The sequence below is a fragment of the Gobio gobio genome (assembly GCF_949357685.1).
Source record: "Gobio gobio genome assembly, chromosome: 11".
Lineage (NCBI taxonomy): Eukaryota > Metazoa > Chordata > Actinopteri > Cypriniformes > Gobionidae > Gobio > Gobio gobio.
In genome coordinates this window covers 7,519,078-7,535,562 of record NC_137104.1, presented here as the reverse complement: position 1 = coordinate 7,535,562, position 16,485 = coordinate 7,519,078, and the positions used below count along the sequence as shown (strand labels likewise).

At 38.5% G+C, this 16,485-nt stretch overlaps 2 protein-coding genes across 2 annotated transcripts in view; both read right to left on the bottom strand.

Annotated features, from left to right (window-relative positions):
* The window catches only part of LOC307133915 (counting factor associated protein D-like), a 536,798-nt gene that overhangs the window by 432,840 nt on the left and 87,473 nt on the right, over positions 1–16,485 (bottom strand). The gene's annotated exons all lie outside the window — the stretch shown is intronic.
* On the bottom strand, positions 288–9,625 carry psmb4 (proteasome 20S subunit beta 4). The gene is made up of 7 exons (XM_079829293.1): positions 9,468–9,625; positions 7,237–7,443; positions 6,983–7,129; positions 1,367–1,448; positions 1,165–1,281; positions 967–1,055; positions 288–441 (listed from the first exon to the last, which is right to left on the bottom strand). The coding sequence occupies exons 1-7, from the start codon at positions 9,584–9,586 to the stop codon at positions 429–431; spliced, it is 774 nt and encodes a 257-aa protein (XP_079685419.1). The 5' UTR covers positions 9,587–9,625; the 3' UTR covers positions 288–428.

Here is a 16,485-nt window from a genome sequence, read left to right as displayed (position 1 = left end):
TGGAAAACTATGGCATAGAATGCAAAACATTGTTGGGTTTGTAGTCAATTTCTTGTCAAATTTGCAACAAATATGTTGATGTCAAATCGTCCGAATTTGAAACGATGTGAAATACATGACAAACTCAAATGTTTACGTTTTCAAGGCATACATTAATTTGCTTTCGTCAACATCTATATAAAAATTCTGTCGTCCATCGGCACTAACCCAAAAGAGCAAGTGACTTTTCCATTACGCACTAGATCTGATCTACTGTCTAAATTATAAATGAAAAAGGACAAAGTAGACAAATTTATTACGTTTATTTATGAATAACAAGAGAGCAAGAAACAAGACTAACAGTGATCTTGGCAATATAATAGTGATCTGGTGGTGCTAAGAGCATGTCCAAAGATGATGTGACCGAAACGGGCTCAGCAGAACAGCATTCATTCAAAACCACTGCAATAAAAACAAAAAGCAGTTAGTGGGCCAATAAAATTAATCAGCAATCATGATTTAACTGACGTTAAATATATACATTAAGATATACATCATCCAACAATCTTGCTCAGTCTTGCTTTTATTCATCAATGCATCATTTCCACAAAAATATGGAGTATTATCACAATTTATAAGACATGCATTTTGAGCAGCAAATCAGCATTGTGGAATGATTTCTGAAGGATCATGTGACTGAAAACATGAGTAATGCTGCTGAAGTGTTATATTTCACAATATTACAGTTTTTACTGTATTTTCATCAAAATCGGTGCGAACAAGAGACGACTTTAAATAACATTTAACAAATCTTCCTGACCCCAAACTTTCAAATAAAAGTGTATATTATACTAATTTGAACATTTGTAGAAATCTACACAGTTATGATAACTCTGATACAAAGTTTGCTGATCTGTCATAAAATTGTCTATTAAACCCTAAATGGTAGGCAAATAATTAGACGTATCATGAATAATTTCAGCCTACCTGACCAGATGAGCAATGTCCCAGTTTGTCTCAGAAGACAGTGGTCCAATAATCTCCACACCATCCTCTGTTACAATGGCGATTTCATGCTAGAGCAAGGCCAAAGAACACGTATTATTGTCTGCTTCTTGAAACACATACAATGACATGTACCTGATATAAGGATCTTTTCAGCTGAAAGAACAAAGCCTGTCTCACCCTGTTGTATGAGCGGGCGTCACGGTAGTACAGCACTTTTAGGCATCGCTCTATCAGAGCTCGTGCCTCGTCCTTTGTGATTTCTACCTTGTTCTCCAGCACCTCCCTCATCAAGGGCTGCAAAAACACAAGTTCACGTAATGAGGGTTTTAGCTTCATTTAACAAACAAGATAATCTGATGGGGGAAAAAAGAAAACTCACCTGAGCCAAATAAGCACCAAATCCTGTTGCTACTGTCGGGGCTTCATATGCAACTCCCAACTTGTCCACATAACCAAGAAAGCTTAAGAGAGCAACACAAAAAATTGTGTTTGGTGAAAGTTAAATAACCGACAACTAAAAGGCATAAGGAAATCGAACTATATAACCGTATATGACGAGCCTAATTACTTTTTATAGTACTATAAGTCTACACCAAATTGGTACAAACATTTCATATCACATTTTTCATAATTCTTAATTTCACCAGATACTGAACTAATAACTCAATTAAATTATACAAATAAATGTGACGTGACTACAACAATCTAAGGCCACACGTACACAGGTATCTTTATGAACAGAGTTTTTCCCTCCATTTAAAAAAAATAAAAAATGTCCACATGAAAACGCAAAACACACTGTCAAGAGCATGCCAAACCAATAGGCGGCGATATAACCCTAACCTATGTTGGCCAATCAGAAGCCTGGAAAAAAGGTTATTGCCGGTTCTGGTTCTGACACAACAAACCAAAATCTCCGGATTCACTGTCCACGCGACACCACTGAAACCGGAGTTTCTAAAAAATGTCATCCTGGCAGGAGTTTTTAAAAAAGTTTCAGTGTCCGGATACTGCGTTTGCGTGTGGACGAACGGCTAAACCGCATTGAAAAAGATGCAGTTTTGAAAAAACCGTGTTCGTGTGGCTTAGGCCCTGTTTACACCTTGTATAAAGATGCGTTTTGGTCAATCAGATCACAAGAGGATGACGCTAAATACAGGTGTAAACGGGTCTAAAAAAATTTTGCTTGTCCACTAGTTCGACCACTTCCAGAGGAAACGCATTCGACCGGATTCAAACCGCCACAAAAGACGCCTGCTCGCCACCTACTGACCCAATTCGTAAACATTATGGGAAGCGCTCTAGCCCATTGGGATTTAACCTTTGTCGGCTAGAGACCCAAGTTTGGTTTAAACGATTAGTTTACTTCGAAATGAAAATTTCCCCACTTCATCCAAGATGTTCAGGTCTTTCTTTCTTCAGTCAAAAAGAAATTAAATGTTTTGAGGAAAACATTCCAGGATTCTCCATAAAACGTATTTCAATTGTAACCAACGGGTTGAAGGTCCAAATCAATTCAGTTTCAAAGGGCTTCAGAGGATCTGCACGATCCCAGCTGAGGAATAGGGTCTTATCTAGCCAAACCATCTGCCATTTTAAGTGCCAAAAAACTCCATCTCATGTTATCCTCCAACTTTAAAATTATCTGACATCGTTGTTTTACCTTTAATTCACATTCGTTTTAACACTGTGACGGTACTTCCACGTACGTCACGACAAATCACAACACAGAGGTTGAGCATTTGAGGTTAAAAAGTATATAAATGTTTCTTTTTTTCTTGAAAATAACTGATGGTTTGGCTAGTTGATACCCTATTCCTCGTCTGGGATCGTGCAAATACATTATATGGAGAAAAATCCTGGAATGTTTTCCTCAGAAAAAACTTCATTTCTTTTCAACTGAAGAAAGAAAGACATGAACATCTTGGATGAGATGGGGGTGAGTAAACTATCAGGAAATTTCCATTTGGAAGTGAACTTATCCTTTAAAAACTAAAATCGTACTAAGTACAATGTTCTCCCACCATTCCTGATTTTTAACACGCACTCTCAGCGTTCGGCTGGTCTTGTGTCTGTCAGAGCTGCTGCTCTCGGTATGTTTTTCCGTCGTCTCTGGGCACGTTTATATGTAAATTGCATGAGCTTATTTTATCCAAAAGATCAGAAAAAACCCATACATAGACCCTCCCCTTGAAGAAAGAAGTGGTTGAAAGTGGACAAAAGAGACCAGGTGTAAACTAGGGGTTGAACGACTTCCGATTTTTTCAAGTCGACATTTATGTGATGAAAGTCAAGTCGACGTCGACTAGTCGCTGATGACGTCAATAATAAACAAATAACCCTGAACCTTAATCTGTGTTCGCGTCTCAGCTTTTCTTGTGCACAGGACAGCCATGGCATATGACACAGCGCTGCCCATAAGGTTATTGTTCCTACATAACAGCTTTTGTATCAGTTCTTTTGTCTTTGGGTCGTTATATTTCTCACAGATTTCTGCTCGTTCTGAATCAGATACAGATAAAGTAGTACAATAAAGATTACATGTATATGAATGCATTAGTGGAGAGAGCGATTGCGTGTGAATTAATTCTACTTGCCAGCGTCTCTCTACTAATAGTGAAGCTGTGAGTTTTAGTTACTAAGAAATATATGCTATAACTTTTCAGTTTCTAAGCTATTTTAGTGATAAATCACAGAACAGGGTTGACAATACATTTCTGCACTACTGAATGGTTTTGTGAGGCACGCGCGCAATCTCTGCGTGATGTGCGAGCTATGTATGTGTGTTACAGTGCAGCACGCATTTAGAACGGTGATTAAAGGGTTACTTCAGCGATTTAGCATTAACCTCTTAACAAGCGCCCCATTTTTTAGGAATTCTTTGAAAACGATATACCCAAATGAAAATGTCTGCAGCTCTTAAACCCTATGGTCTATATTCATAAACCTGGTCTTATTTTAAACTAGACACTTGAAATATTGCTACCCAAGAGTCATAATAACTCAAAGTAATATGGGAACAGAGTAATATACATGTAAATATACATGTAAGTGACTCACGTTTTTTGTTTTCACTTAGGGAAAAAAATATTATAATTTAATGTTAAGAGCCTGAAAATAACTTAAATATAAAACTGAATGTCTAATCATGTCATGATTCAAATATGAGGATGATTCTCTCAGTAATGTGGCTTCTGTGAGCTTTTATGTCAAGAAAAGTCTAGGCGTCATTTCAAAAAGGCCATTTATTTCAGAACATTTGCTATTGTAAAGAGTAGTTTTTCATTCAAATAAATCTGCAATAAACTGCAATATACTACTAATTATAATGGATAAACAGTTACTGAAAAACTAAAGCAACTATTTACAGAGATTACAAAGTGTAAAAAGCTAATTTAGCTGATGGGAAGCGTCTGTGAGAGACAGCGCGCTCCACTGCAGTTGCGCCATGGAGAACGTGCAGCCAGCGCGCAAACAGTATTCACCAAAGCCTACTTACGCAAACTGCGCAAGATAATGCCTTTTGATTGGTTACTAAGTCCATCAATCAAACCTTTGTTGGAAAGGCATTGGCTGGGCACCGAGTGCCTTTATCCAACGAAAACCATGGGCGCAATGATTGACAGCTCACCAAGCCTGTAAGGCACTTCCTCTATATGATGCATCCCAGAAGAGTCTCTGATTGAAGGAGAGAGACGAGGGAGGGTTTAAAATACGTGGGAGAAGCTATTCTAGCAGGGGGAGTTTGCCAGACACGGAATAGAATCGATATTTCATTGAAAATGGACATGATTGATCACGCTAACTCAAAACTCTCTTGCAAACAACGGAGGATTTTTAGTTTTTTCCCTATTTTTTCGTTGTTTTGGATTAAAAAGTGGGATGCATTTTGAAGAATGGACTCTTACACAGAGATGTATGCGGGTGTTTATTGGATTCGTCCGATCTGATCTGAACGACAGGAGATGAAAGATGAGTAACGCTGATATTATGCTAATGTTTACATGGACGGTCCTTTAGCGTTTCATTTAACCCTTTCCTCTCTGGTGTATTTATTGCAAAAACAAGTTCAGAACATGAATCTTGAGTGTTTTAGCTTTCAAATGATGCATAGTTTGTGATAGTTGATTGAATATTTTGTATAAAACAAAAGTAAATAAAAGTACACACCCCCCCACTTCCGTCAACCCCCCCGTCCACGATCCGATGCGGGTTAAGAAGTTAAAGGGTAACTAAACCCTAAACCAACTTTTTTTAGTTAATGATCTGTAATACTGGGGCTTTATTAATGCTGTTCATTGATTCGAGTAAATGTTTTGACATTTGAGTATAAAGTGTTTTAATTCTATAAAATATGGTGTAAAACCGCCAAAGTGCTGCCCTCTTAAGGTTGAACGGTGGCTACTGCAGTTGAGTTTTCCTATTGGACGTTGTGGTACATCGTGACGTAGGATGGTACTTCCAACGGCTCACTATCCGCGCCCCTGCACGAGCTCACCACGCCCTCAGAAATGTTTCCCCCAATCACACGATGAGAACGGCTTCACTCCAGTATGAACTGTCATATTACATGAAGTAGAAACATTATGAATGAAACTGACTTGACACTTGCTTTAACATTGTATTGAAGAAAATACGGTTAAATAATGCAGTTGTCAGTACACGTCAGGCTTTTCTTGCGATATTATTGCCGCCCGTCATGTGTACAGATAATTTTCATACATGAGACGCGCTTTCAAACCCTGACACGCAAGTGGTTGCCGCGGACGCAGATAGATTAGGTCAGTTCTCTTGCGCGGCTGCTTCACTAGCATCGTCGGCATCGGGAGTTAACGCAGTTTGAGCAGCGGCTCGCATTGATGAGGCTCCGGGTTTGTGTCTACAGACAATCCACCCTCCTCCACTTCAGGTGAAGGTAGGAGAAATGACCGCTCTGTTGCAAAGCTGGCGTCACTCCAGTCATTCTCCATCTTTGCGACTCGCGAGTCTGACAGCTGTCAATCAACCCGTCACTGCGGGTCTCAGGTGCACGCCCTCCGCTCAGCCCCGCCCTCGGTTCGTCACCTCTGTCTCCGCTGGGCTCTGGCCACTTTTCCAGCATTTTTCAAAATTTGCCAGTGGGTGGAGTTAAGCTCTGAGCAGGGGTTTAGTTACCCTTTAAGCTTTGTATCAGTAGAAACCCGGTAGTATATTCAAATTATGTTACTTCGCCCCCTCATATCCCCTCGAGACGAGAGAATTATGCATTTTATTTCTGGAAAAAATCCTCAGATGATGCAAATATCATAATACAGCCACTAGATGGCCACTGAGCCGAATGATGATTCGGATCGCGTGTCAAACCGCCAAACTGCTGAAATTTGGCGATTTAAACCGCTGAATCGACTCATAACGATGATGATAGTGATTCATAACGCTTCGAAGCTTCATGATGCTTTGTTTTGAAATCGTCATCACTATGCAAGTCGTTATTTAGGGTTTCTTTGCACACAAAAACTATTGTCGCCGATTCATAAAGTTATTTTAGAACCACTGTAGTGAGATGGACTTTGTAACGACGTCTTTAGTACCTTTTAAGGGTCTTGAGAGTGAACAGTGCCATTGAGCCAATGGAGGCCTTTCAGAGCCATCAGATTTCAACTAAAATATCTTAATTTTTCTTCCGAAGATGAACGGAGGTCTGACGGGTGTCGAACGACATGAGGGTAAGTAATTAATGACAGAATTTTCATTTTTGGGTGAACGAACCCTTTAATACCAGGTGGAAAAAGAGCCATATTGTGCATGTTATTCGGAAAAAAACTTTTCATATCGTTTTATCGAAATGTAATAATTTATAATAAAGTAAACTTCACGCCCATTAGAGATCAATTCCCGAAAGATAAAATCAAATCCCTCCCTACTTTTTTTATGTTTCACTCTTAAATAAGTGTGATGGGTCGTGAATTTTGTTTAATGCTGACTTTCAGTTGTCTGAAAACTCTCTCTGTCCCACCTCTCTCCATTGTAAAATCCACCAATGACCACTGTGTTCCACAAGGGGTTCATCTTGCTGCGGCGGTTGTACATGACCCGTGTGAGCCAGGAGTGGATGGCTTTAGGGGTGTAGCTGTGTCCATCTCCAAGAAGCTCCTCATCAATCCTAAAACAAACACAGATCAAGTTATTGCCTATTCGCGTGCACTGAGACCAGCCCTCAAACCTGACCAAGTATTCAACCAACTCATAAACAAACGAGTGTGTACTTACACCATCTGCTCAATGATATGTTTAAGGTACTGGTAGTCAGCGTAGTCTCCTGAGGCTCCCAGGATGGTGGTGTTGTTGACTTTCATGAGACGGGAGATGTTGCGGAAGCGCGCCAGGGACCCGTAGGAGCCGAGCATGTCAGCAGCGATGATCACACCACCGGTGAACTTCACGCCCAGCACTGACGTGCCCGTTACCATGGGGTTGCTGGAAAACATTAAAGATTATAAATTAAGCCAAGACAAATGGAGCGTAAACACATACAAACATTAATGCGGTTTAATGTTTGTGAAACTAGTCTCTTAAAGGGGTGATGAATTGAGAAACTTTCCTTTGAGCTTTTGATATAAAAAAAGTTTGTGATATAAGAATATCCTGTAAATTTCTTAGAATATGTCGACCCTTGACGTCATAGTATGCTGAAACGCAGCCTCAAGCCCGCCCACCGACTCGTGGAGCTAAAGATATTTTGCGAGTCCTGTGAGCGTTTTTCCCCACACGCTTTTAAAACAATTGATGTACTGAACTCACATGTACTGAGGGGAGCTGAAGCTCATTAAATATGCAAATCTTATCCAATCCTAGCAGTGGCCGTTTACTTCCAAGTCTTCAGTTGCGGCACGCCCATCAAAACCGAGCGTTTTTCAGAGAGCCTCAAAACCAGGACAGAAAATAGCCTATTACTTATTCATTATGATATTTTTGAATGTAAAAACCACGCAAACGTCGTAAGTTGACCTCAGACAACAGTATAAAAAAAAATTAAAAAGCCAGTTCATGACCCCTTTAAATCTCACCAAGGCTGTATTTATTTGATCAAAAATAAAGTAAAAACAGTAATGCTGTGAAATATCATTACAATTTAAATTAACTTGTTTCTGTTGTAATATATTGTAAAATGTGATTTATTTCTGTGATGCAACAGCATCATTACTCCAGTCTTCAATGTCACATTATCCTTCAGTAATCATCAAAAAAGGAGAAAATTACTTTTTTTTTGTAACTTTACTTTTTTTTGTGTGTAAATTGACAGGCATATTAAATCAAAAAAGACAGTGAAGACATTTATGATATTAAATTTCAAAAAAAGTTTTATTAGTAAGGTCTTAAATGCTGTTCTTTTGAACTTTCTATTGATCAAAGAATCCTGAAAAAACAAAATCACAGTTTCCACAAAAACATTACGCAGCTTAATTCATTAATCAGAATAATTTCTGAAGGATCATGTGACACTGAAGACTGGAGCAATGATGCTGAAAATACAGCTTTACATCACAGGAATAAATTACAGTTTACAATATATTACAACAGAAACCAGTTAATTTAAATTGTAACAATATTTCACAGCATTACTGTTTTTCACTGTATTTTTGATCAAATGCAGCCGTGGTGAGATTAGGAGGCTACTTTCAAAAAAATGTAAAAACATTAAGTGTTGACCGGTACTGTACATACACTACCGTTAAAAAGTTTGCCGTCTGGAAGATTTGTTTTGTTTTAGAAAGACTCACCAAGAGAAACATTTCATTATTCTTAATGTCGAAAACACACTTGTACTTTTTCATATTTTTGAGGACACCATAATGCATTTCTTGCATTCTTTGATGAATAGAAAGTCAAAAGAACAGCATTTATTTGAAGTAGAAATATTTTGAACATTATAAATGTCTTTACTGTACTTTGATCCATTTAATACGTCCTTGCTGAATAAAAATGGACATCATATTTTAATCAACTGACCACAAGAACACAACTTTCACATTTGCACATTATAATATCTGATGTGCTCTTGCATATTGTGCATTTCTCTGCATTAACTGCCTGTTTTGATTTTTTAAATGTGTTTTTATTTTAATTATTGCTTTTATTATGGTTATTTGTGTCCACAATTACGTCAAGCCATTCATATATTATTGTACTATATTATACACGTCTATAGAAGACACCAGTTTTGCCTATTCATTAGCATTGTTGCTAACAAGCTAACTGATCACTGGAACGTTCAACTCTTACTTTTCCACTAGATCCAGAATGGAAAAAGAAACAGGTATAAATTACATTCAGAGTATATTCAAATATATCGAAGAGATTTTAAAAATATATACATTTGAGACAATGTTCCGGGCTAAAAAGCAACTTTCCTCCATGATGATGCAGCAGAGAAAGAGGCAAACCGAAACCACAATCTTAACGGCTGATTAGCACAAAACGACCAGTCGTCGTGAACTTACAGTGTGTGTTTGATGGGTCCACATGCTGGAGCCGCACTGCTGTTACCCGGGAATGAGTAAAACTGACCGGGTTTCGGTCCGTTCTCCCAGAAATTCAGCCTCAGTCCATTCGACTCCATGTTCAAGATTGACGGAAATGACGCTACTCACGCCTCTATGCGCTCCATGCAACGCGCGCTAAGCATTATGGGATGCTGGGTTGTGTTCATTTCTATGGTTGATGTAATTTCTTTAGGTTTGAGATGGGTTCTGCTGAGAAATAAGATAATCAATATATGAATAAAAAAACAATGCAATTTATATTTTACTTTTTAAATTATTTAGATTAGCAAAAATAAGCTGACTATTACAATTATTTTAAAATGTATAAAACCTGAAAGAGCATTTCAAACTCTAGGGTCCCTGTGGGATCTCCTATTTCCTATAATAAATACACCGATCAGGCATATTATTATTATGACCAAATATTGTGTTGGTCCCCCTTTTGCTGCCAAAGCAGCCCTGACCCGTCGAGGCATGGACTACACTAGACCCCTGAAGGTGTGCTGTGGTATCTGCTGCTAACATCTTGGTGCCAGATACCACACCACACCTTCAGGGGTCTGGTGGAGTCCATGCCTCGACGGGTCAGGGCCGCTTTGGCAGCAAAAGGGAGACCAACACTAGGACCCTACACTAACCATAAGTCACTATGAAATCAAACTGGACAATTCTTATTTTATATGGAATATTGTAGTATTTATTATAAATGACTCATTCATATCATTATTTTTTCATGTGCCCTCGAAATCTTGAATCAAAATAACTTTTGCAACACATTCTTTTCTCTTCTCTGATGACGTGTTTACTGGTGCGAGGGCGGGACAACCTGTCACTCACAACATGAGATCGACCAATAGCAAACCACAACCATCCAATCAATTCCCCATGGACAAAATCAAGCCCCGCCCTACATTTGTTCTTGTCCGAGAAGCTGTTTAACTCAGATATAATAGGGAAGACTATCACAGCTTGATGCTTGATGAGGTGACGATGATACATTTGAAAGATAACTTTTTATTTGTTAAAACTTGGGAGGGGGGTTAAATACATGCTATACTACATGTGTCAAATCAAAAGATCAAAAGAGACTCTAAATCTCTAAATCTCATAAAAAGCACTGAATTATGGGGCGCCGTTTGTAAAGCGGCTCACGCTGAAAATAACAGCAACATTTTGACACATTTAGCTTCAAACAATGTTTAAAAAACTGGTATGAATTTTTGGCGGTCACTTTTTTAGCACATTTACAACAATATTTGTCAACTTAGAGATATTTTAAATAGTTTAATCTAAATGTTAAATGTTAAATCTAAATGTTAATTGTTAAATCTAAATGTTAAATCTAAATCTAAATGTTAAATCTAAATGTTAAATCTAAATCTAAATGTTAAATCTAAATGTTAAATCTAAATGTTAAATCTAAATCTAAATGTTAAATCTAAATGTTAAATCTAAATCTAAATGTTAAATCTAAATGTTAAATCTAAATCTAAATGTTAAATCTAAATGTTAAATCTAAATCTAAATGTTAAATCTAAATGTTAAATCTAAATGTTAAATCTAAATCTAAATGCTAAATCTAAATGTTAAATCTAAATCTAAATGTTAAATCTAAATCTAAATCTAAATGTTAAATCTAAATGCTAAATCTAAATGTTAAATCTAAACGTTAAATCTAAATGTTACATCTAAATGTAAAATCTAAATGTTAAATCTAAATGTTAAAACCGGTTATCTGCATTCTGAATTTGCATATTAGTTAAATATTTAGTTTCACCCGAAACATTTAGATTCAACATTTATATTTAGATTTAGATTTTGTATTTAGATTTAACATTTAGATTTTACATTTAGATTTTACATTTAGATTTTACATTTAGATTTAGATGTAACATTTAGATTTAACGTTTAGATTTAGATTTAACATTTAGATTTAGCATTTAGATTTAGATTTAACATTTAGATTTAACATTTAGATTTAGATTTAACATTTAGATTTAACTATTTAAAATATCTCTAAGTTGACAAATATTGTTGTAAATGTGCTAAAAAAGTGACCGCCAAAAATTCATACCAGTTTTTTAAACATTGTTTGAAGCTAAATGTGTCAAAATGTTGCTGTTATTTTCAGCGTGAGCCGCTTTACAAACGGCGCCCCATACTGAATGGTCATGTTAACTGAAACCATTTCTGTTCTTGTGGCATCTGTACCCTTCCATGTCAGCATCCCAGCATGTGGACAGTGACATTCTGCTCAAAAACAAGCCCACCAGGACAGCTTCCCTGTTTTCCATTCAAATCAGAAAGTGAAGGCCATGTGTTTTAGCAGCTGAGTAAACTCCATGTGATCAAACAATCATTGGGGAAGCAGGTCATCTTTGCAAGACTAACAAATAAAAAGTTAGCTGGATACAGATGCTTTTCATTATGCTAATAATGATAATCTTATACATCTCGGGCCTGACGTTTTGACACTACATGTGATTATGAATTAAATTTAGATAATCTAATACTGATAATATTTAAAAAGTTATTTTTAATTTTAATTTAGTGAGAAATATTACCACAAAAATATAAGAACAGGAAGTGTGTGATCCAAAGTGTGTGGAATTTTTGCTCTGCATTTAACCCATAGAGACAGAGCGACGCGTCATAATCTGAAGACCACGCCCACCGGGGGTTTGGGGTCAATCAAACCGTCTCCATTGACTTATTGCGTGAAGCGGCCTCCTTGTCATTTCTGACTTATTACAAAAAACAGAACAATGTCTTAAAGCTGATATGTGACAGGGTGTACAGCAAACAAGCTAAACAAACCCAGAACGAAAAACCCAGAAGTTTTTATAAGCTGTCAACCCAAAAAACGAGCGTTTAAGGACACAAAAGTGGATACAGGCCATTGAGACAGAGCGCAACATGTTATATTACACTGAGAAATAAACCCACTGGAGGGGAACGTAATCAGAGACAGGAAATATAATATAGAAAACTGACATTTGGATATTTGACTTAACAGTGACAAAATGTTTACTGCACACAAAGGCAAACTGAGTGTCAGGATCCCCAAATGTACCCATTTTTCCTGCTGATGCTTCACGTCTTATCACCTGTCTCCACTTTTGTCACCTTAAACGCTTGTTTTTTTGGGTCGACATCTTATAAAAACTTCTTTCTGTGTTTTTTAGCTTGTTTGCTGTACACCTGGTCACATATCAGCATTTAGACATGGTTCTGTTTTTTGTTATAAGTCCGAAATGACAAGGAGGCAAAGGTTTTTCCCCCGGTGTGGGCGTGGCCTAAATATGCTCTGTCTCTATCCAAGTGCACACACACACGATGAAAAAACACACACCCAGAGCAGTGGGCAGCCATATTGCTGCGGCGCCCAGGGAGCAGTTGGAGGTTCGGTGTCTTGCTCAAGGGTCTCACCTCAGTCGTGGTATTGAGGATGGAGGAAAGCACTGGTTATTCACTCCCCCCACCAACAATTCCTGCCTGACCTGCGACTCGAACCCGCAACCTTCGGGTCACAAGTCCGACTCCCTAACCTTTGGGCCACGATGGCCCTTAGAAGGTCATCTGCCTCACAGTTGCTGAATGTTGCTTAACATTATTGCTATACAGTCCTCTTGCATCTTACATTTCTACATTGTGTAACAGCCACCTAAATTATGTTGAATACTGTTCATGACGTTAATGTTGATGTGCCTTTAAGATAACCTCTTCTATGGCGTACATTTAACATTTACATTTATGCATTTGGCACACACTTATTTTTTTTCAAAGTAACTTACATTTATTACAGGGAATAAAGTGCCTTGCTCAAGTGGTGGCAACTGCTGGGGTCAAACCAGCAACCTTCTGCATATCAGTTCAGTGGTTTAACCCACTAGACCACTATCCCGTTGTAGTGTGCACGCTGTTCTTATGTGAGCGCGCACGCACAGAGTGGGTGAGAGAATGCTCGCGTGATGAGAGAGATGACTGCTCTAGGCTAGTGCTGACTGATGTTCCAGCGTAATAATGTTACTTTTCCACTTTGATTTGTAGCGGTGATCAGAGTGCTTTCTTTCCTGTGTATCCTCACTCTTTTACATGTATGTGAAGAGTGTGCTCATTTGTGCGATCCGGCTATAAAGACTCGTGGGTCTACCAGTTAATTTGCCTCGTGTTTTTCCTTCTCGCCTCTTGTTTTCTGTTTTTCATCTGGGCAGACTTAAAGCCCTCTGACAGACGTTACTATTGTCACATGGTTGCATGCACGGCTTGACATTAACAGCCGCCAAATGTGGCTGGATTTCAGCATATATTTTTTCAATATAATATGATGATAATCCATATATAGCTAATATAATCCATATACTGTATAGCTATACACTCACGTAAAGGATTATTAGGAACACCTGTTCAATTTCTCATTAATGCAATGATCTAATCAACCAATCACATGGCAGTTGCTTCAATGCATTTAGGGGTGTGGTCCTGGTCAAGACAATCTCCTGAACTCCACACTGAATGTCAGGATGGGAAAGAAAGGTGATTTAAGCAATTTTGAGCGTGACATGGTTGTTGGTGCCAGACGGGCCGGTCTGAGTATTTCACAATCTGCTCAGTTACTGGGATTTTCACGCACAACCATTTCTAGGGTTTACAAAGAATGGTGTGAAAAGGGAAAAACATTCAGTATGCGGCAGTCCTGTGGGCGAAAATGCCTTGTTGATGCTAGAGGTCAGAGGAGAATGGGCCGACTGATTCAAGCTGATAGAAGAGCAACTTTGACTGAAATAACCACTCGTTACAACCGAGGTATGCAGCAAAGCATTTGTGAAGCCACAACACGCACAACCTTGAGGCGGATGGGCTACAACAGCAGAAGACCCCATCGGGTACCACTCATCTCCACTACAAATAAGAAAAAGAGGCTACAATTTGCACGAGCTCACCAAAATTGGACAGTTGAAGACTGGAAAAATGTTGCCTGGTCTGATGAGTCTCGATTTCTGTTGAGACATTCAGATGGTAGAGTCAGAATTTGGCATAAACAGAATGAGAACATGGATCCATCATGCCTTGTTACCACTGTGCAGGCTGGTGGTGGTGGTGTGATGGTGTGGGGGATGTTTTCTTGGCACACTTTAGGCCCCTTAGTGCCAATTGGGCATCGTTTAAATGCCACGGCCTACCTGAGCATTGTTTCTGACCATGTCCATCCCTTTATGACCACCATGTCCCCATCCTCTGATGGCTACTTCCAGCAGGATAATGCACCATGTCACAAAGCTCCAATCATTCCAAATTGGTTTCTTGAACATGACAATGAGTTCACTGTACTAAAATGGCCCCCACAGTCACCAGATCTCAACTCAATAGAGCATCTTTGGGATGTGGTGGAACGGGAGCTTCGTGCCCTGGATGTGCATCCACACAAACCTGCCTCCACTCACTCACTTGTTTTATTTGCTCCGGATGAATATTGCTGCTGTTACAAGGATTGAATTTCGGTGTTGGATTGCACGCATTGCACGTCATTTTACTCATTCCCTCAGATTTTGTACTCACACTCAAAGTGCGCGCACATAAAGCCGCCTCTCAGCACTAAATTGAGTTCTTTTTTGCTGCTTATTGCACTTAAACAGTCAAATACACACAAAATAATGTTAAAAAGCCGGTCTTAGCGAGTATTCATGTAAACACAGTCAGTTCTGTTTTAAGGGAATGAAACAGGTGAGAAAGAAAATGCATGCGTAACAGTATAATGGATCCGTGCGTCAGCTCATGTTCAAGTGACCCAATTCCGATTTTTCCCTCTCATGTGGCACAGATCGGATATATGACATGTGAACGTGTAAGCAGGAAAAAAACGCATGCATTCCGATATCCTCAGATCAAAATAAATCCGATACTATTCGAATACATACATTTGCGTCTGCCATGTAAGCGGTCAAATCAGATATTCCCCAGTAAATGTAAGTCGTACGTCATTGAAACAATTATGGAGGCGAATGATGTCAACACAGGTGGACATGAACTCTCCGAGTTACGAGAGCAATGTTTTGCTGACCTTTAAAGATAAAGGTCGCGCCATTTTACTTCCTTTTCCGGGTCAGAACGTCTTGGGCTGTCTCACCATGGTACAGTGTAAATGCAAATATCGGATACGGGTCGCTTTTAAAAGATGATGTAAGTGGGTCGTCAAAAAAAAATCAGATATAGTCACTGTCACATGTCTAGTCTGTCTCTGTTGTGTTTTGTTGCTTTTACTTCCTGGTTTCATTCGTCACATGTTCCTTTGTCTGAGTTTCCCGTCACTCCTGTGTTTCCTTGGTTACCCATTCTGTTCAGCTGTGTTTAGTTATCCTCTTCTGTGTCACCTGTGTCCCTCGTTATTCAGTCATCTGTGTTTGTATTTAAGTTCCTCTTTGTTCATTTATTCATTGTCTGGTCTCCGTTATGTGAAGTTCCCGTTATGTCGTTCTGTTATTCCTGTGATGCAATCCCTGTATGTGTTTCCGAACTTACCCTGAGTAAACTACATTTGAGATACTCCTCTGCCTCTCCTTGTCTTCCTGCCTGAGCCAAACCGTAACAGTCACCAAATCGGAATTGTGCATCAAGACCTGCAGTGTTAATGCGGCCAAAGTGACAGCAGCCTAATATTCTTGCTATGGAATAATATTGAAAATATCATGGCAGTTTTCCCCACTTGTATCGATGTCAATCGATGTATGAGTTAATTAATAAAAAATGATTCTCAAGCTCTGGTTGCATGAAAATGTACACAAATCCTTGCAATATTAAAAACAGAAAATGGCAGCAACATTGCCACAATGTAAATGTGTTTGTTGGGTTCTGCTCAGTGTTATAATGTCATGGTGAATAGTTTTTGATAAAATGATCATCTTTGAAGTATTATCTGCATTATTATTTTTTTAATGTATTTATTATAACCACTTTCTATTGATGTTTATTTCAATTG